The 21179-nt window shown below is 44.5% G+C and overlaps 1 protein-coding gene across 1 annotated transcript in view; it reads right to left on the bottom strand.

The window, feature by feature from the left end:
- The window catches only part of IGSF5 (immunoglobulin superfamily member 5), a 31428-nt gene extending 11746 nt beyond the window's left edge, over nt 1–19682 (bottom strand). The window contains exons 1-6 of the mRNA XM_077174687.1: nt 19434–19682; nt 17361–17554; nt 10760–11080; nt 9310–9618; nt 5018–5146; nt 4505–4529 (exon numbers count right to left, since the gene is read on the bottom strand). Of these exons, the coding sequence (XP_077030802.1) occupies nt 4505–4529; nt 5018–5146; nt 9310–9618; nt 10760–11080; nt 17361–17418 (842 nt within the window). The 5' untranslated portion in view covers nt 17419–17554; nt 19434–19682. The remainder of the gene's footprint in view (nt 1–4504; nt 4530–5017; nt 5147–9309; nt 9619–10759; nt 11081–17360; nt 17555–19433) is intronic.
- Nucleotides 19683–21179: the final 1497 nt, after the last annotated feature.

The raw sequence follows: 21179 nt of genomic DNA, 5'->3' as shown, positions 1-21179 counted from the left end.
GAAATTCCTTGTTAAAGTAACACATCTCTGAATTTGCAGAACGGTGCCCTCATAGCTGCACAGGGAGAGAATGGTGCTTTTTCACCCAAAATTCTGATGCCAGAAAAGATGCTACTATTGATCTGTTGCTACCATGGACCCATCTCCAGGACACTCCCAGGCCCACTTCTGCCTGGGTTTGAGGTGTGGCAAACACAAATCCACCATGGAAACCCAGGAATTTTTGGTGGGTGATCTAAGTCAGTGATGTTTGTGGAAACTGCTGTGTGTCCTTGTACAAAAGCTGCAGTGAGGGTCGGGCTCTGCTCCCAGGGCACAGGGACAGGAGCAGAGGGAACGGCCTCAGGCTGGGCCAGGGCAGGCTCAGCTTGGCCAGCAGCAGCAATTTGCCCATGGCAAGGGAGCTCAGGCCTTGGCAGGGGCTGCCCAGGGAGCTTTGCAGTGCCCAGCCCTGCAGGTGTCCCCTGCAGGTGGCACTGAGTGCTCTGGGCTGGGGACAAGGTGCCCATGGGGCACAGCTGGCACTCAGTGACCTTGCAGGTCCTTTCCAACCTCAATGATTCCATGATTCTGTAATTCTACTTCTTTTACATTTAGCAGGAATCACTTTGCAGGCCCCCAGAGCTTCAGAGGGTGTCACTAATGCACACACAAATCTGGTGAGCCAGCTCTCAGCTGTGGGGCTGTTTTAGGAGATAAGAAGGTTGGATACCACAAAGAGCCCTGCCATGGTTGTTTAGAAGACAAAAGCAATTGTTTAGGGCTACCACCCCCACATGTTACATGACACTGTGCTGTCTCTTTTATCTGAGCCTTAGATCCCAACAAACTCGGTGGAGTAGCCAAATAAAAAGCAGCTCCAAAAAAAAAAAAAATTAAAAAAAGAAAAGGTGTGTGGGAGGCATAGGAAGATAGCCTGCCAAGTTAAAAATAAAGGTGGGAAATAAACCAGTGTATGTTTGGTCTCACTACTTCTTTGCTACCACAGCAGCTTCCAAAATCTGGACAAGCATCATTCTTTTTACTGCAGGGAAGTTCCCCCCAAGGAAAAAACCACTGAGCCTACAAAATCTGTGATTGTTAATAATCCTTCCTGTGATTTCAGGGTCATTGTTTTTCAAACCTTGAAATCAACACTGAATCTTCAAGTCCAAACTGGGCCTCAGAGCCTAAACTCATCCCAGGTTTTTTTTAAGTTGAAATTATAAGCAAGGTGTGTGAACACAGTGAGACAACCCATCTTTAATGGAGAAATAGTAACTTTGTAGTACTGAGAGCTAAAACCACATTTCTGCCATGAAGGTAGAATTGTTTCTGCCCAGATCAGATGCAAGAGCTTTCCTTTCCTGAGGGAAAGTTATGCCCTGTTCTGGACCTGTTCAGGTTGTCTGAAAGAAGCACAGCAGATCCACAAGAGCAAGGCCACAGACACAACACAGACCCAGCTGCTGGGCAGGTCCTTCCCTGCACCTTCAGCTGCTTTTGCCTTTGTAGGGTTGATCCTTGTGGAAGGTTTTGGGGTTCTGAACCAAATCAGAATCCATGCAATCCCTGCTGATTTAATCCTGTCCTATTTATAGAGCTGCACTTGGCAAAATGATGAATTTAGCCCCACAAAGTAAGAAATCACAAAGTTTACACGTGTGGCATGGCATAATAAGCATCATTTCCTTGGGAGAAAACAGAGGCTATCGAATTTCCTTATTTTGTTTCCCATCAATAAAGTGCTTTACAAATGGAAATCTGTCAACAGACCTGCACAAACTTTCCCCACAAGGGGCTGCTAATGAAACTGGGAATTGCTGACGTGCCAGGCAGCGGGGTGGAACATTCTGCACACTCATTAAGGGACGGGGACTTAAAACCCCACAGGCGTAGGCAGGGAATGAATTCACAATGCTGCCTAAATATAAATAATAATATTAATAACCCCACTGCCACGGCTGGCACAGATGCTGATAAAAAGGATCTTAATGCTGAGAGCCACCAGTTAATGATTTCTAAAGTTTTCCATCTCAGTGCAATAATAGAACAACAGCTTTGTGCTGAAACACATCTGAAAATCACTGGATGAGGTGCTGATACTCATCCATGGGCCAGATTTAGTAATTATTATTATTATTATTATTATTATTATTATTATTATTATATTAATTTTTATTATAGAATAGCTTGGCTTGGAAGAAACCTTAAAGATCATCTTGTTCCAAGCAGCTTTATTCATTTTTTTAATTAAAAATCCATGGGGCAACTTTATTAATTTTTTTACTTTTTAAAATTATTATATAATTATATAATCATATAATATTATTATATATTGTATTAATTGTTTATTACAGAATAGCTTGGCTTGAAAGAAACCTTTAAGATCATCTCACTCCAAGCCCTTGCCATGGGCATGGACACCTTCCACTATCCCACGCTGCTCCAATGAACACCCCCAGGGATGGAGAGTCACACCATGCCTGGACAACCTGTACCAGTGCCTCCCAATCGAGAATTTCTTAATATTTAATATATAATGTAATTATATTATATATTATATACTATATGTTATATATTATATATATTTTATATTTATATATTATATTTTTGTACATTCTGTATAATAATTTTTATATAATATATAATAGTATATAATGATATAAATTATATATTCATATATATATATCTTCCTCTTAAAATCTAATCCAAGCCTTCCCTATATATACTATATTATATATATTATGTATACCATATATAATATATAATATGTAATATATAATGTATAATATATATTATATATATATATTCATATATAATATTTAATTTCTTCCTCTTAATAGCCAATCGAAACCTTCCCTATATATACTATATTATAAATATAGTATATATTTATTATAATATATATAATATTAGATATAGATATATAATATATATTATATGTAATATATACTCATATATAATATTTAATTTCTTCCTCTTAATAGCCAATCGAAACCTTCCCTATATATAGTATATTATAAATATAGTATATATTTATTATAATATATAATATATAATATATAATATATAATATATAATATATAATATATAATAATTTCTTCCTCTTAATAGCCAATCGAAACCTTTCCTATATATACACTATATTATAAATATATATTTATTATAATATATATAATATTAGATATAGATATAGATATAGATATATAATATATATTATATGTAATATATACTCATATATAATATTTAATTTCTTCCTCTTAATAGCCAATCGAAACCTTCCCTATATATACACTATATTATAAATATATATTTATTATAGTATATATAATATTAGATATAGATATATAATATATATATTATATGTAATATATACTCATATATAATATTTAATTTCTTCCTCTTAATATCCAATCGAAACCTGCCCTCTGAACCCTTTTTTCCCCGTTCATCCGGTGGAATTTGCCGGCCCCGCTCCGGTGCCAGGCGCGCTGCCGGTGTGGCAGTGCCATCCTGTGGCGGCGGCGGCCATCGCCCGCCGGGCTCGGCTCCTGCCCTGCCGTCCTCCCTCCCCTGCCTTCCCCGGCACTCCTGGGGGCACAGCCGGCTCCGGGGAATTCGCTTTGTCCTCCAGCTTTAACAGAGCTGGGTTTGCCCGCTCTCCGTCGCATCAGCGCTTTGGGGCTTCCGAGGGGTTTTCAGCACTGTGGGATCGGAGTTCACAGCCTGCTGCGAGCCTGGGGCTCTCCTTTCATCCCTAAATCAGTGCCCTTCCCTCGATGCTGTCCCCCATCCCTAAGTCAGTGCCCTTCCCTGGATGCTGTCCCCCATCCCTAAATCAGTGCCCTTCCCTGGATGCTGTCCCCCATCCCTAAATCAGTGCCCTTCCCTGGATGCTGTCCCCCATCCCTAAGTCAGTGTTTGTCACGGACATCTTTCATGAAAAATCTTTTTTTTAGGATTTTTTTCTCTTGAGAAGCTGAGAGGCCTCAGGAACAAAATGTAACCAATGGTTATCTGCTGCTGTGGAATGCAACAGGTGCATCTGGGATTGGTCTCCTGTGGTTGTTTCTAATTAATGGCCAATCACAGTCCAGCTGGCTCGGACTCTCTGTACAGGACACAAGCTTTTGTTATCATTCTTTCTTATTCTATTCTTAGCCAGCCTTCTGATGAAATCCTTTCTTCTATTCTTTTAGTATAGTTTTAATATAATATATATCATAAAATAATAAATCAAGCCTTCTGAAATATGGAGTCAGATCCTGGTCTCTTCCCTCATCCTGAGACCCCTGTGAACACTGTCACAAGTGTCCTTCCCTGGATGCTGTTCCCCATCCCTAAGTCAGTGCCATCCCTGGGTGCTGTCCCCCATCCCTGTGCTGTCCCACAAGCTCACACAGCTTGGCAGTTCTGGGATGATGGATGCCAGGACAAGGACACTGGCACGTCCCTCTTGCCACCCTGCAGCAGCCTCAGAGTCCAGCAAACACTGCAAGAAGTTCTCCATCATCTTATTTACCTTATTTCATTTTGATAGGTAGATCCTAAAAATGAAAAAAAAAAAGTGTTTAAAATGCAGGAAATTAAAATTTAAAACTTCTGTAAGTTCTCTAAGAGCATGGCCTGAGTTCCAGCTACCTCAGGAGCATCTCTCTACCCTGTCTGAAAAATTGGGCAGCCCTGTAGAGCATCTTACTTGGAAACTTGAATTGGGCACACAGCACTGAAAATATTCTTCAATAAAGAACCTTTAAATGTCTTTAAAAGTCAAAACTCCCAAAAAACATGATCCCCTGGGAGTTTAATGTGAAGGGCTGACACTGATGGGAATAAATCCATGAGAGAAACATGATGGTGAAATTAAGGAGGAACCTAAACAGGTCATGGTTAAGAGCAGGATCTGCCTGCTCAGTCTTCTGCTTACAGAAGTAAAATTACAGGTCTCTGTGCAGCACCAGAGCTGACACAAGTAGATTTATGCCTGATCAAAACCCCTTTTTAATGTTTAGCCCAGCTGTGAGGGTTCACTCACCTCTCCTCTTCAGGCAGCAGCGCACAGCAACCACAACAATAACGACCAGGAGAACAATGCCAAGAAATGAAAGCACAACTGCAAGTACAATAACCCACGTGCTCCTGTTGTCTTCACTGTAATAATTTTCTGTTAAATTAAAGGGAGAAACATTGGACTATCAGAGCCTCACAACATCCTTTTCAGCATGTTTGCCTTTTCTGGGAGATGCTATTAAGTGTTTGGTGAATATTTTACAAGGAGGCTGTGTTTTCCAAATGACAGACTCTGCATTTATGGATGGCACCCAAGAATTTAAAATATTCCTGAATTCAAATCCTTTGTTGCAGTTGTAGCTTCTCTCACTGCTAATTCTCTTCTGAAAAGCACAGAGTTGAAACCATCAAACTTTTTATTTTATAATTATGCTGGGCATCCCAGAGTCCTTTGGAGACATTTTGGGGAAAGGTGTTAAGATTCAATTTAGGTGTTCATACTGCAAATATTGAGTGTCTTGCCTGGCTGCTCTTGTCAGTGGAGAGAAAATAGGTATTTTGGGTTACCATTAATTTGATCAAATGTGTATGTGTCCCTTTTAACAAGGTGAACTGCTTTGAAAAAAATGTCCATTTCTCCCCACAAACCACAGCAACAGTTGTAGGTGATTAGTACAGTTGGTGATCTCTAGCCTGGAAAAATTATTTTCTAATCCATTCCATCTTGGGACTTCTCTCAATGATTTCAACAAGTGTTTGATTTTGGGATGTGCTTGGTGGGACTCCTGTTCCCCACTTAAAGAGCACCAAAGAGCAAAACCAGTGAAGAACACAGAGCTACTGACCCATCTTCTCTGCAGCATGCTCACATTTAACTGATTCCTTCATCTTTGCTGTAATCTACAGGGTTAAATGAGGGGATTTAAAGATAATTCAATGTCTTGCAGAAATCAGTTGCTATGACCAAACAGCTCCCACGTGCACAGAATTTTAAAAATATCTTGCATTTGGAATTATAGAATCATGGAATGATTTGGGTTGGAATGGACCCCAAAGATCACTCAGTTCCACCCCCTGCCATGGGCAGGGACACCTTCCACCACTCCAGGTTTATTCAAGCCCTGGCCTTGGACACTTCCAGGGCTGGGGAATATTTCTCAGGCAGCTGGAGGTACAAGGAAGATGCCAGTTCTGCTTGTCACATCATCCTGCCCCTTGGTTTGACCAAATATTCCAGAAGCACCTCAGATTTGGTTTCCCTTTGGAAAGCAACCCCAAAACACTTTGACAGCTGTTAGAAACAATCTTCCAATCCAAATTACAGGTGTGAGGCACGTGCAGATTTGGCACAGTCCCGTCCCGTGGGTCTGCGATTGCCTTTTCCTCATCTGAGGTCCCAATTAACAACTCCATGGCCACACTTGGCTGTCAGCCTCTGGAAAAGGCTCCACAGGAATGAGGGTGACTGGGAGCTGCTCAAGGACAGGGCAATTGGTGAAATTCCCTGGTCTGGGAACCAGGTTTACCTGTGGCAGGGAATAAACTAAATCCTTTCTATCTACAAATTTTCCTGGGTGCATGTTTGGGGTTTGGAGGTTTCAGACTCAAAGGACACACTACCAAAACCTCCTACAAAGCTTGAACCTCTGCCAGGAACCTGCATTCTTCAAAGCTCAGGTCACTATCATTAAGCAATTTGTTCCAGTCTTCTCTAATCCTAATGCTCAACCAGCATGTTTGGAATTTCTTCTATTAGGAAAAAAGAAAACAAGCACTCAACTTTACTGAAAAAAAAAAATTACAGGATTTACTGCTGAAAATTAGCAGTAAATCCTGTAGGCTGCCATCAATTGATGATAAACTTGTTCATAGTATTTTTATCTAGAAGTACTGCAACAGATATCTACATTTTAGTACATTTTGTTCCATAGAGATGCCACGGGGATTTCAAGATGACTAAAATATGAATGACATCTATTTAGCTAGAGGGGAAAGCTTAACCCTGGTGAGAAGGGAGGAGCTAAACACACCTGCAGCAGCCCATTCCTGCAGGCTGGCTGCCACACCAGGGTGTTTCACTCCCTGCCAGGGTCAGGTTATCTCCAAGAGATTTATGGAGCTGAAGCCAGAAGGACAGGGTACAACACAAACACTCCCAGAGCTTCAGCATTTTTGTGTCTCTGCAGTTTTGGAGGATGCAGAAAGAAACTGGAGCTGGGTGTGAATGAGGAGCTGCCAGGTGAACACACAAGCAGGGCTGCAAGGAAGGGGCACGAAGGGAGTGGAGGAGTTAAATCCCTTTGAGTCCCTTAGGAAATCCAAACCAAGCTCCATGGAGGGTTTAGTGTGGACAGAGCCACTTGCTCATTCCACAGGGCCCATCCTCTGCTGCCATCCCCACTCTGGCTCCTCCCTTAGCTGTCTAAACATTGACAAAGTGTCTGCAGAAAAGGGGATTTTCCCAGGCAGGTGCTGGTGACCAGTGAGGAATGAGAGACTGGAAAAACCTGCGCGTGGCTCCTTGGACGCTTTGGAGCTTTCAGGCTGAGCTCAAAAGCAAAGGACATCCAGGCTCATGGGAGACTCTCTGCCCTCAACTTCTGCAGGTCCAAAAGCCTGCAGGAATTCAACACCAAAACCAAAGACAGCTTGGACCCAGCTAAGGAACTGCCCCATGGATCCCATTCCAAGTAACAGCTCTGTGAATGCATCTCCTGGGATAATTCTGTAGGAGTACCCAAATTTCAGGCACAGCCAAACACCCCTGTAGGGAAGAGTGAATGACATGAAAATGCATCATTTTGTATGGAAAGACTGACCCAGAGGTGCAGGAAGGAGGGACATTCCCTCCTCATGTGGCCAGAGAGGGCCCAGGTTTTCTGTAGTTAATACAGAAATACAAGTTCTTGTATTGCTTAAAAGGAACAAGGAGGAATTTAATCCCCCCAGCTTTTAAATGAAGAGGAAAATTGAAATTTCAGCAGTTTTGGGAAGGATTTTCTTACATGTTTGAAGCTGGTTGTGCTCTTTCCCAAGAGCCAGCTAAGGCTGAGCCCATGTATGAAAACTGGGACAAGCTCTTAGATTCTGAGTGTGATATATACATTATAGACCTTCCTATGTCATAAATGCTTTTATTTCATCCTGATCATTTAAAGACTTCAGATTCTCCTATCCTGTCAAATTTTGAGTGCCTGCTGCTGCTGCACAATGGTATTTCCAAGGAGAAATGAATGATGGTCCTGTACAATCACTAATCATACACTAATAGTGCTTCATGACATCTCTTTTTCTCCTCTTCTGATTTGCAGGGAGTAGCTATGGAAACATCGCAAATTGAGTGGGCAGGGGAATTTATTAATTTCCTCAGGATAGTCCTATTTTGCTTAGTCAGTAATTAAGATCAATGTGACTACAAAAGGCCATATTAGGGATGGTAAAATGACCTTTTCCAACTGCATTACCAAGCAAGCACTTCTGAAAAAGGCCTGCTAATAATGATTCATATTGGAAACAAAGGGCACAGCTACTCAATCTTCTCAGTTGTTTATGTGTCAAAATGTCTGTACCAAACCCCTCATTGGTACCCTGTAAGGATATTTTGTGTGTGCCTTGTTCACCCATTGCAGAAGAAGAATCAGTTCATCAAGAGAAGCTGTCACCATGATTACAGCCTTAGCAAAAATATTTAGAGTTATCAAAGGCCTTGCTAACTGCTCTGGAGAGATTTGCATGACATCCCACTTTGGATTAAAGCAACTTTGAATTTCTTTAAGTGAATGCCAGTAAAAAGCAACCTAATGCCCAAAAAAATCATATATGTTGGGACAGAATTTATTCTGGGTAGTGTGCAGAAACTGGGAGGGGTTTTTTCCCAAATCAGGGGTAAAACTGGTATTGAATATTACAGAGAACAATTTCACACGAGGGTTTGGCTTTGTAAGAAATTAAGTTAATATGGCTGGCATGCTCTGATCAAGGATATTTAAGGTCTAAATTCAATTCCTTGGGTGTTTTCTTGGTCAAGGAGCAAAGACTGGTTTTCCTAGCAGTGAATCCACAGGAGTCAAAGGCAGATATTTGTCAGAGGCTTTGTCCTGCTCAGTTCTACCTTGGGCTTCACGGTTCATTAGACTGCTAAAAGTACATTTAACCCTACCTATACATCATGCTGTGACTCCTGGCCCTGAATCCCACACCCCAGAGGATTTCATTGGCAAATAAACAACTTTCTAAAGCAAAACCAAGCAGAACAAAACGCACAACCCTGAGCACGGGTGGTACAGGACGGGAAAAGCACAGCAAACATTCACTTACCCGTGGCAGAGTTGTCAAAAATAAGAGTTACAGTTGCATTCTGAGGGCTGGGGAGTGCTTCTATGTCAGCTAAACAAGTCAAAACCTCAGTGTCCCTCGGAGTCAGAGTTAAGGTGCTCAGGGCATTGTGGAGGCCATGAGATCCTGGGCTTTGCTGGGTAACATAGCTCGATTTATCAACCAAAGAGTCATTTGTCATCCAGGCAATGTCTGGAGCTGGAGCCCATCCTAAGGCTTCACAAACAATCTCAATTGTTTGGTTGTCTTTTACTGTTAAGGTGCTATTTTTGATGAGTAAAGATCCATTAACTGTGGGAGGGAAAAGATGTTTTTGTTCCTTCAGAACGTTTCGCTGCATTGCTTTCCTGCTGGTGGTTTTTAAATCTTATCTCGCTACCCAGAAATAGCTATGCCTTGAGATATGAAGTGGAAAACAATTATTAATACAGATCTACCATATGCATGATGGAAACATGCAGATACTTCAGCTACATGGGCCCATTACCCAATAGGTTAAAGCACAAGTCTCAACTTTCAGTACCTTTCCAATAAAAAGCAGGAAATTGCACTTTTTGGACATCTTGACACATATCCAGCTGGAGGACAACATAGTGAAAGAACAGTGTTTCTCTCTAAGTTTTAAATATGCTCAGGTCATCTAAGCAGAGGTTTACAGGTAGGTGATGAGATGTCATCACTGCACCAAGCCCCTCCTTGACAAATGGATGGTGCCTGGTGCTGAGATCCTGCTTTCCTGGCTGCAGGATGATAAGGAACAAGAGATGGAGCAGGAAAAAACAGGGGCAGTTATAACCTCTGCTATTGGCACCCCACATGTGACTCTAAAACCCTCTCAGTAAAATGAGGGCGAGGAGGGCAGGAGGCAAAGGATGGGAAATGGGAGCATGTGCTCCTTCCCAGGGATAACCTGAGCAATTCCTCAGAGGATTCCCTTAAGTGCAGCACAATAAAACAGCTTTTTGCTGGTGGCTATGATGCCTCAGGTTTGAACTTTTCTATTTTTCAGATTCTGTGCTGCTTTAGTGTGTGGGGCTGGGCTTCGTATTATGGGATGGTGAGCTCTGTGCACAGAGCAGGGAGACAAAACAATTCCTGCTCCAGCTGGGCACCAAGGACAAATGATCCAAATCTCAGCCCCAGAGCACAAACCCCGTGGGCTGGAGAGAGAAAAACAAGCAGGGTGGGACTGCAGGGGCTAAAGCTGGAATGGGACAATGAACTGCAAGATGCAAATGGAGCAGAACTGATCCCAGGGACAGAGCCCGTGCCCGGCCGTGCATTTTGGGGCCATTTTGGTTCATCTTGGGTGCAGCCCTGGCTGGGCTCTGCTGCTGCCCAAGGTGCATCCATGGAGGCCTTTGAATAAATCCCTGCTTTATTCTGTAGCTGTGCTCTAGGTCAGCCTGCCCAAGGCATCAGCCATACACACCTTGAACAGAGAGAAAGGCAAAGTTGTTCTGGCTGGGTTGCTGGATGCTGCACTCAATCCTGCCAGAGTCACTCAGCTGGGTGTTGTGGATGATCAGCTCCGAGGTGAACTCATCCCCAGTGCTGTAGTTCCTGGAGGTGAAGCGTTCTGTGGTCTCCACAGAGCCCTGGGAGCTGAGGACAGTGAGGACAGGGCTGCCCTGGGAGAGCCAGATGAGGACTTTCCATCCTGCAGACACCGTGCAGTTGAACCTGGCCTCGGAGCCAGCCAGCACTGTGGCGTTCTCAGGGCCTTTTGTGATGGAGTAACAAAAGCCCAGACCTGTGAGGGAGCCAAAATCAGTCCATAAACACATATACAACACCAGCAGAGGCGGTTGGATAGTGTCAAACATCTTAACCAGTTCAGAGATGGAGGTGTGCAATCTATTCTTTCAGATCCTGCTTAGATTAAGTGTTTTTTTTTAAAATGCCTTTAATTATTTCGTCTCCTTCTCCCACTCCAAAATCACCTGTTTCTCTTCAGTAATTTACTGACTACCATTTTGCTGACAGAAAAAATCCCACTTTTAAGTAGGAAAATACATGAGTTGCCCACACTTTTAATAATTAAAGGAGTGTGTAACTAGTTCCTTTTCCATATCTTGGATTGCCACTGATTTTTTGCAGCCCCATCATTTATCCTTCCGTGCTCCTTCCCCTGTTCCTCAATTATTCATCACATACATTGTGATGTACTTTTTCTAAAGCCTTCCTCAGGCTTTCTGATATCCAAGGTGTGCTTAAACTCATTAGTTTTAACTCCCTGAAAGGCAGTGTGAATTCTGGCCAGTATTTTTCAGAGCTGAAAGCCCCTAACGAAGTCGTTTTGTTTTCCTTTCCTCCTCATAGACCCAGGGCCTCCCATTGCCAACTCCACCAACTGCACAGGAATATTTTGAGTCCCAGCAAGGACATTTCCCTCCTGCAGACCCCACAGTCCTGCCAGGGGGATCTGCCTCCCCAGGGAACAATCCTGCTGTGGTGCCCCAATGCTCCCAGCTGGGCTCTGCACGATGGCAGCAATTAGACACTGCAGTCCATGGCAGACTAATTAAAACCTCACGCCAGCAAATTTGGCCTGAGAATAAAGTCTTCAATTGTGTTCCAGGAGAAAGGAAGCCTGAAATGGTCATCACTCCCTTGCTAAGAGTATTCCGGGCAATGAAGTAATTTTTAAGGGTTTTGTTCACACCAAGTTTGTTTTTAGGTAATTTATTCATTAATGGATTAGCTATAAATTATTGAAAGAAAAAATTATTTCAGGCAGCAGCTGATGTGAGAAGGACACACTGTATTTTTCACACAACAGGGGTGTTTGGTGTTTGCATAAATGGAACCAGAGCCCAGTCTCAGTGAGGACATTGCAACCAGTGCCTCAGTGAGCTGCTCCCAGGACTGGGGTCTGGAACCTCATTGCTCCATTGCCCAGAGCCTTTTGCAGTTCCCAGCTGTCACCATGATATTTTCTGAAAAATCCCTTTGCCAGGATTTCTTCTCCTGGGAAGATGAGAAGCCCCAACTTCTCCATCCTTTGCTGCTCTGGAATGTGGTCTGGAGATTGTTTATCCAAACATGTGAATTGTTTTTACTTAATGACCAATCACCATCAGCTGTGTCAGACTCTGAAGAGTCAGTCATGGGTTTTTATTATTCATTCCTGTTAAGCCTTTGGATGTATTCTTTCTCTTTCTTTAGTATAGTTTTATTATAGTATTAATATAATATAATATAATATAATATAATATAATATAATATAATATAATATAATTAATGTAATATAATATATATTTTATATATTATATATATTTTTATATATTATATATATTTTATATATAATTTATATTATAAAATATTATATGTATTATATAATATAAATTATATTTTATTATAGAATATTTTATATATTTATAGATTATAAAATATATAATATTTTTATATAAATCTATTTATATAATATGTATAGATATATATTATATATAGATTTATATATTATGTTTTATTATTATATATAATATAATATTATATGATATGATATAATATAATATAATAATAAATCAGCCTTCTGAGAACATGGAGTCAAGATTCTCATCTCTCACCTCATGCTGGGGACCACACCCAGCCCACATTTAACCACTGTACATCCAACCAGGCTGGTGCCAGGAATTGTTCTTTAATATAAATATCTCCTCTCTTTCCTCCCACCTGCTGCAAGCATTTACAGACTTCTTTGTTTTGCAGGATTGTGCAAACCTTGCTCTCCCTGGCTCTGTGTATGGCTGACTCTGATTTCTGTCATGTTTACAAAAACCTTCACAAAAATTTTCCACCTTCCTGGGTTATGTTACCTCTGCCATGCAGTTCAGTCTGCAGAGTATATCTGTGTGTGAGCAACAAAACATTAAACGAAAAGCAAACTTTACCTACTGTGATAATTAATAAAGCCAGATAAGATTAAGTAAATCATATTTCTGTTCAAATTAAAACTTACCCACTCTGCCCCTCATAATGCAAACTGTTCTCTGTGCACTTGGAATTTATTCCTATGCCTGTGCAAACACTCTGCTTTTTCAAGGAGCTGTGATCTGCCAGGGCTCTGAATAAATGGTTCAACTTTCAGGACAATCCTTGCTGTTAATTAATCTTTGAAATTTATCCCTAAACAGGAATAATCAGTGATCACTGGCTCTAAAAATAATTGGCTATGTTGCTTTTGCTTTCTTTAGTGCAGTGTAGGCAGGCAGGTATGAGTTAATCATTTATCTGTGATAATTATTTTTTATCGGTCCATAGGTAAGGAAGGATCTACATCTTCCAGCAACCATGTCTGCTGGAGCAATAAATGACATTTCCCTGACTGCTGCCCCATGGGGAAAGGTCCCTGAGCCCTGCATGGGGATCCTTTGGGAGGCAGAAGGGCTGAGGAGTGGGACACAACCTCTCCTCCATTTAGCTCCCGGCCCATCAAGGAGTTTCATCAGCTTTCTCCACCTGTGGCCTGCATGGTTTCGGTGATTTCTCCTTTGCCTCTTTATCTTCTTGCTTTTATTGTTTGTTCTGCACGTGGAGTCCTGAACCAACAGCATGTTCCATTGTCCAACCCGTGCACAAACAGTGACAAAGTCACCTGTGTGAGGTCACAGAGGACGTTCATGGCACAAATGGGATCTAAACCCAGCTACCAATGCCTCCAGCCAGTGCTGGACCTTGCCTCATGCACTGGGGAGAAAAAGTGTTACTGCTGCTTTCATTTGCATCCTGCTTCAAAAATACCTTGCAGATGGCTGCTTTTAAACAAATTAAGAGCTAGATTTTCATTGCACTTTACAGGAATTACATGTTCAGCTTTTAACAGCTGCTTTAACATCTGCTTCCCCCCACTCCAGCAGGGAGACATCCCACCCAGGCAAAGAGCAGGGAAATGCTGGGCTGAGTGAGGGCACCTTCTCTGAGGCACATCACTAAATGTTTACAGAGCACTCAGCAGGGGTGAAAATTTGCTTAAATGAAGTGTTTCTGGTGTCCCAGGTGCCTCCCAGCAACACACACAGCACAAACCAACTCCTTTGTGAGCTGGGGTTTTCCCTCCTGTGCCGCACAAATTCACCGTCACACCACTGCAGGTCGTGAAGAAATGGAAATGCATCTTGTGCAGGATGATGCCTGCACTGAGGGAAACTCATTTGCCAAAGAGCCACCCTTGCCCATCATCAGCAATGTTTTTTATTCAACACTTGAATGAACCCCAAAGGCCCACAGTTCAACACTGGATTTTCAACAACAAGGGCATTGAGACCTGGCTACCTTCTCTTCCTTGCCTCCTCTCCTCTGCTGGCTCTGCCTTTCCTCTTTTGTCAGTGACCTATTTGGATGCAGCACAGGGAAGGACAGGATGAGCTTATCCTTTTGCCATAATGATTCCTCTTTTTTTCAGCCTCATTATCGTATTTCAAAATAATCTCCCCCTCTCTACCCATATTGCCCTTCCACAAACACTGCTTTTCATCCTTCATTTTTTGTATCCAATATCTGTCTTTCTCCCTTCCCTCTTTGCTCTTTCTGTTTGAATTTCTAGATCTCTTTTTTCCCCTTCCAGTCTCTTTGAAATTCCTTTTTCTCTTCACTTTTTCTTCATTCTCCTGCTCATCCCACCTTGCCTTCTACTACCTCCCCTTCCTCACCACTGGCCCACTGCTCCAGCCACAGCTCTGCTATCACAGCTGTTGAATACACAACAATAAATAAATAAATAAATAAGTAAATGAGCAGCTCGAGTTTGTCTCAAAACCCAACAGCCCTGCAGCTGAGCTTTTTGAAAACCAAAGTAGGTTAGAGCTTGTCAAAGCCTGCAGCGAGGCACTGGCTTGTTCACTTGTGTTAACAAGGATTTTTAAATGCTTACAGGATGTTTCTGTCAAGTAATACCAGACTCCTGATGCTCAGCAAGTCTTTATTTCCTCCCACCTGCACACAAACCTCTCCACAGCCCCCAGGCTTGTCTTCATCTCTCCTCTCACTCAATGTTTGACTGGCAGTCCCCAGTGCCCAAAAAAAAAGAGATCCAGGGATTTCTGGAGCCAAAAATTGCTTTTTTGTGGTATTTTCTGGGGTCTCGATCATTGGAAGGAAATGATGAATCTGACTCCATGTTCTTAGAAGGCTATTATATTATATTATATTATATTATATTATATTATATTATATTATACTATACTAAAGAATAGAGAAAGGATACAGACAGAAGGCTTAACAAGATCCTAATTAAAAACTCCTGACTCTCTCCTCAGAGTCCAACACAGCCTGACCATGATTGGTCATTAAGTAAAAAGAATTCACAGGTTGGGTAAACAATGTCCAAACCACATTCCAAAGCAGCAAAACACAGGAGAAGCAAATGAGATAATTATTGTTTTCCTTTTCCCTGAGGTTTCTCAGCTTCCCAGGACAAGAAATCCTGGTGAAGGGATTTTTCAGAAAATGTGATGGTGACACTTCTGCACCTATGGATCTACCCTTTATGATATTTGTTTCTGGGTTTTTTCAGCCTGTTTATAATTTGATATCCCCCACAGCCAGTGACCATGAGCTTTACAATTTAATTACATGCTCTGAGAAAAGAATAGGCTTTGGTTAGCCCTAAATCTGATACTTTTAGTGGTTACCACAAATTCATTTTGTTATGAGAAATTGTGGATAATCATTTCACCATTCACTTCCATCTAATTAATCATTTTAATACATTTTTACCATTTATTTTTCTTCACAAGCAGGAGAAAGATACCCCAGTCTAATGAAGCCTCCTCATCCTTCCCTCCTAGACAAGAGGGGCTTTGGATGCCCCATCCTGGAAGTGTTCAGGGCTGATGGAGCACTGAGGAACCTGGTCTGGTGAAAGGTGCCCCTGCTATGGCAGGGAAGTGGAAACTGGAAGATTTTTAAGGTCCTTTCCAACCCCAACCCTCCAATGATTCCTTGTTCTCCACCTTAGAACAGCTCCATCACACTTTGTAGCTTTCTCAGACCTGTCCTGTTTGTGATGGAAGGGTTAACAAAACAGCCAATATCTGAGATGAAACCTTTCTGTGGATTTACATCATGCCAGGTTTCATTTTATCTGCCCTTGCTGAAGACATGAAATGGTGAAATTTTCTCTCTTTTTCAGCAATTTACTCTCTTTCCAAGACATCTATTATTTTCTCCACTCGACACTGCATTTGAGAGATGCTTTGCATCAAATGCTTTCTGTGCCTTTCTTACTTTCTCATCTGACATCGTGACATTTTCTGGCAAATCTTCCCCATCTCTTTTTGGATTTGGCTGCCCTAAGTAATTCTGCACTGCTTGCAAAGTCTGCCACCTCACAGCTCCCTCCTCTTCACCAGGTTCTTCAAGAGCTTGTTGAGCACCACACATCCCTGTGCAGCTCCCCTGCTCAGAACACTCACTGTTTATTCCTGCATTGTGTTTCCTTCCACTATTAATCCATGACAACACCTTTCCCCTCATCCCACTGCAGCTCATTCCTGTCAGAGCCTCTTAAAACTCCAGCTAGACTGTAATTAAAAAAAAAAATCAGCCTTGTCTTTGTTACCCAACTAGTCACTTAATATTCACTTTTCCTCTAAAGCTTTGCCACAAGTACACTTCTAATCTGAACTGACTTTGAGACTCAGGCATGTGAAGTGTGAATTGGTGGTAAACCAGCAATGTGATAATTTGCATTTACTTCTGGAAGTAAAAACCAGCTGCTGGTACTGAGGTTTCCACAGATGCACCCTCAAAAGCAGTCCCAATCAGGAGGAAGAGAAAAACGAGGAAACTGAAAGAGGGCAGCCCTCCCACCTCCTCCCCACCCCACACTCTGCTCAGCCCTTCACCCTCAAGCACACTTTAGATGGTTCAGGCTTGAAACACAAACATCTCCTTCCAAGCAGTCGAAATAATCCCACTCTGTGGCTGAGTGCTCAGCCTGAGCTCGTCCCCAAGGCCATTTTCACCACCTGGAATGAGTGCCCACATCTTGTCCACGCTGGTTCATCTCAGGGGTCACCAACAGGTCCTACCTGGCAGCCAGGCCGTCAGGATGAGGGGGAGCAAAATGCATTTCTGGAAGCTCTCCATGGAGCATTCTCTCCTGGTCCCTGAGGCAGGAAGCCACCAGTGGTCACTGCATGCTTGAGGAGGAGCTGAAGGACAGAACTCCTGGAGAAACTCGGGAATGAGCTTGGGTCCTGTGACAGGGGTGACTTCGTGCGACCTGTTCCACCAACAAGGGGAAAAGGTTAAATGAGGGAGGGTTTGGAAGCAGAGCAGAACCTTTCCTCAAATAATTGTTTTTAAAGACACAGAGGACGTTTTTTTTTCAGCAGAGAAACCTCCTCCTGCAGATCTCCCATTCCTCAGCACTGACAGGGCCAGGGCAGCTCCAGCTGCATCATTAACGTTACTCCTGAGCAACTGGGGAAAATAATTCTCTGAGCTGCTGCACTTGTGAGGATGAGAAGCATCAAACCTCCCCCCAGCTGCCCAGACTGAGCCCTCAGAAAGGCTGAGAGTGCAAAAAAAGGTGCCCAGAGTTATTCCTCAGAACCTGAGAGTGCCTCCTATACCCCACAATAAACCACCTGCAGCTCTCCACTGTGGTCAGAAATAATGCACAGATTCTGGGTGTGAGACACCACCTTACTCGCATATTTTCTGCTTTTTCAGTGTTTGTGATTCACTTGTGAGATATTCTCCTCCTCCCCCTCAAAATATGTGGGAGAGGCTTTGACTGGGCTTTGTTTACCAATTGCTCATCTGGGCCACTGAAGCTTGCCTTTGTGAAAGGGACCTGGGCCAGAGGATGTGGTTTTGTGGCCAGACCAAATTTCTTGTCAGGAAAGTGACTTTCTGACTCCTGGGGTGCTCTTTGTGGCAGCTCTGTGCAGTGCATGAGAATTGAGTGTCACCACAGGGACACCCTGGGTTTCCTGCAGCACCAGGAGGTACCAGAGCTCCGTTCCCTGCTGGAATCTGGCAGGCTCAGCTTTCATTTTCATCCACATTTTCCCATTTTTCAAGCTTTCATTTTCATCCACATTTTCCCATTTTTCAAGCTTTCACTTTACCCTGGGAACCTACAGGACAGCCCTGTCAACTTAATCAACGTTTTCAGCCAAACCTGCGGGTTGGTTTCTTCACCTCTTTGTTCAAAGGCTGGTTCAGGTTTTCCTGGTGTGTTTTAAAAGGTTTGGGGTCTTTGTTATCTCCGTATTTTCTGTGTGGAGGAGTCCCCAGCAGGCAGGTGGGGAGGGAGGGGCACTGTGCAGAGCCTGGAGGGATTTCTCTGTGCTCTGTCACTGTCACAGCTCTTGGCTGTCACACACAAACCAGTCAGGATTACAGGAGCTGGCATCATCTGTCACACCAAGTGAAACAGCCCGAGTAAAGCATCAGGAAACAAATCCAGAACACAGGGCTGGGTCCTTTTCCAGGAAGCTGTGACACCAAGCAGGATTTCCAAGCAGAACAGTAGCCTTCATACCCCCCCCGACAAATCCAAAGCAATCTGAGCTGGGCAAAGTTTTACACGGTGAAGAATAAACTGGCAAGAACATTGTGCCAAATCCAGGACAAAAATCAGTAAACAGCTTGGGGTGAAGCAGAGCAAGGCAGCAAAGGAGGGATCTATAATATTTTCTTTTACTTGGTTTCAAAATGGACTTTCAAAGGGCTGGGAAATATTATCTGATCCCCAGATGAAACAGGATATTTTGGCTGAGGATGAATTAAATGCCTGGGTTTGTTTTGGGCTGCTTTTCCCCTCCTCTGCCGGTGCATGGGTGACTCAGGTTGCCAGTGCTGCTCTGAGCCTGCTCCCTCCCTCACCCACGACACAGGCAGGGAATAATCACAATAATTATCCCCTCCAGGAATGGCAGCTGGACTCAGAGAGGGGCTGAGAGGCTTTGGGCACCCCACGACAGCCACCAACCCCAAATGCCAGGAAGCAGAACAGCAGACAGAGCCAGGACCCACTCCAGCCAGCCCAGGGCAGGCTCCCTGCTGAGGCAGGAGCAGGGCAAAGGGCTAAAAGGGCTGAATTCTCTTCCATCCCCGGCTCTGTCAGCCGGGAAGCAAATCCAGGGCTTTACCTGGATCACATCCCTGGCGCTGAGCTCTGCCACCGCTTCCCTCTGACGACAGCTCCGGCTCACGCTGCCCTCGCAGGGGCTGGAGGGGATCCAGGTGAGGATCCGGGGCCAGCCGCACCTGCTGTCCCCAGGAAACGTCCCGCAGGTGTTGGGGACACTGTCTGCGAGGGAAGGGAGGCTGCTCCGAGCTGTCCCTCAGCCGCAGGCCGTGCCTGGCACTGTGACACGCAGGGATGGCCTCTGCCTTCCTCCGCCCTGTGCCTGTCAATGTTTAACCGGCCCGGAGGAAGTGACACGGCCGGTGACACACGGAGCCAACCCTGCACGGTGACACACAGAGCGAATTGTTATTCCGCACGGTGACACACGGAGCCAACAATTCCGCATGGTGACACACGGAGCCAACAATTCCGCACGGTGACACACGGAGCGAACTGAGCCAGCCCCGCACGGTGACACACGGAGCGAACCCTGCACAGTGACACACGGAGCGAACTGAGCTCCGCACGGTGACATATGGAGCCAGCCCCGCACGGTGACACACGGAGCCACCACTCCATGGTGACACACGGAGCGAACCCTGCACAGTGACACACGGAGCGAACTGAGCTCCGCACGGTGACGTATGGAGCCAGCCCGGCACGGTGACACACGAAGCCGGCTTCACACGGTGACACACAGAGCCAACAGCCCCGCACGGTGACACGCGGAGGTGGCTCTGCATGGTGACACACGGAGCGAGCCCCGCATGGTGACACACGGAGCGAGCTCTGCACGGTGACACACGGAGCCAGCTCTGCATGGTGACACATGGAGTGAACCCCGCACGGTGACACACAGGGCTGGCTCCGCACAGTGACACACAGAGTCAGCCCCGCACGGTGACACACGGAGCAAACCCTGCACGGTGACGCATGGAGCTGGCTCCACACGGTGACACGTGGAGCGAACTGAGCCCCGCATGGTGACACACGGAGCCAACTCAACCATGCACCGTGACACACGGAGCGAACAACCCCGCACGGTGACACACGGAGCCACCACTCCATGGTGACACACGGAGTGAACTCAACCCCGCATGGTGACACACGGAGCCACCACTCCATGGTGACACACAGAGTGAACTCAACCCCGCACGGTGACATACGGAGCCAACCCTGCACGGTGACACACAGAGTGAGCTCAGCATGGTGACACACGGAGTGAGCCCCGCACGGTGACACATGGAGCTGGCTCCACAAGGTGACACACAGAGTCAGCCTCATATGGTGACACACGGAGCCAGCCCCACACGGTGACACACGCAGCCAGCTCTGTATGGTGACACATGGAGCGAACCCCGCACGGTGACACACGGAGCTGGCTCTGCACGGTGACACACGGAGCGAACTGAGCCCCGCACGGTGACACATGGAGCACCGTGGGACAGCTGGATCAGACACGGGCACAGCTGGGGACAGTGCTCAGGGCGGCCTGGGAGGCAACCAGCACAGGACAGGGTTGGCCTGGGACAGGTGACCCTGTCACAGTGACACACGTAAGAGCCATAGTGCCAATTTCCCATTACACTGACACAGGTGAGCCCCATGGTGCCAATTTCCCCTGTCACAGTGACACAGGTGAGCCCCATGGTGCCAATTTCCCCTGTCACAGTGACACAAGTGAGAGCCATGGTACCAATTTCCTGTTACAGTGACACAGGTGAGCCCCATGGTACCAATTTCCCCTGTCACAGTGACACAGGTG

This window comes from Agelaius phoeniceus, chromosome 2 (assembly GCF_051311805.1).
Source record: "Agelaius phoeniceus isolate bAgePho1 chromosome 2, bAgePho1.hap1, whole genome shotgun sequence".
NCBI classification, from domain to species: domain Eukaryota; kingdom Metazoa; phylum Chordata; class Aves; order Passeriformes; family Icteridae; genus Agelaius; species Agelaius phoeniceus.
The sequence above is the reverse complement of the archived record's forward strand: the minus strand, read 5'-3'. Positions and strand labels throughout refer to the sequence as shown.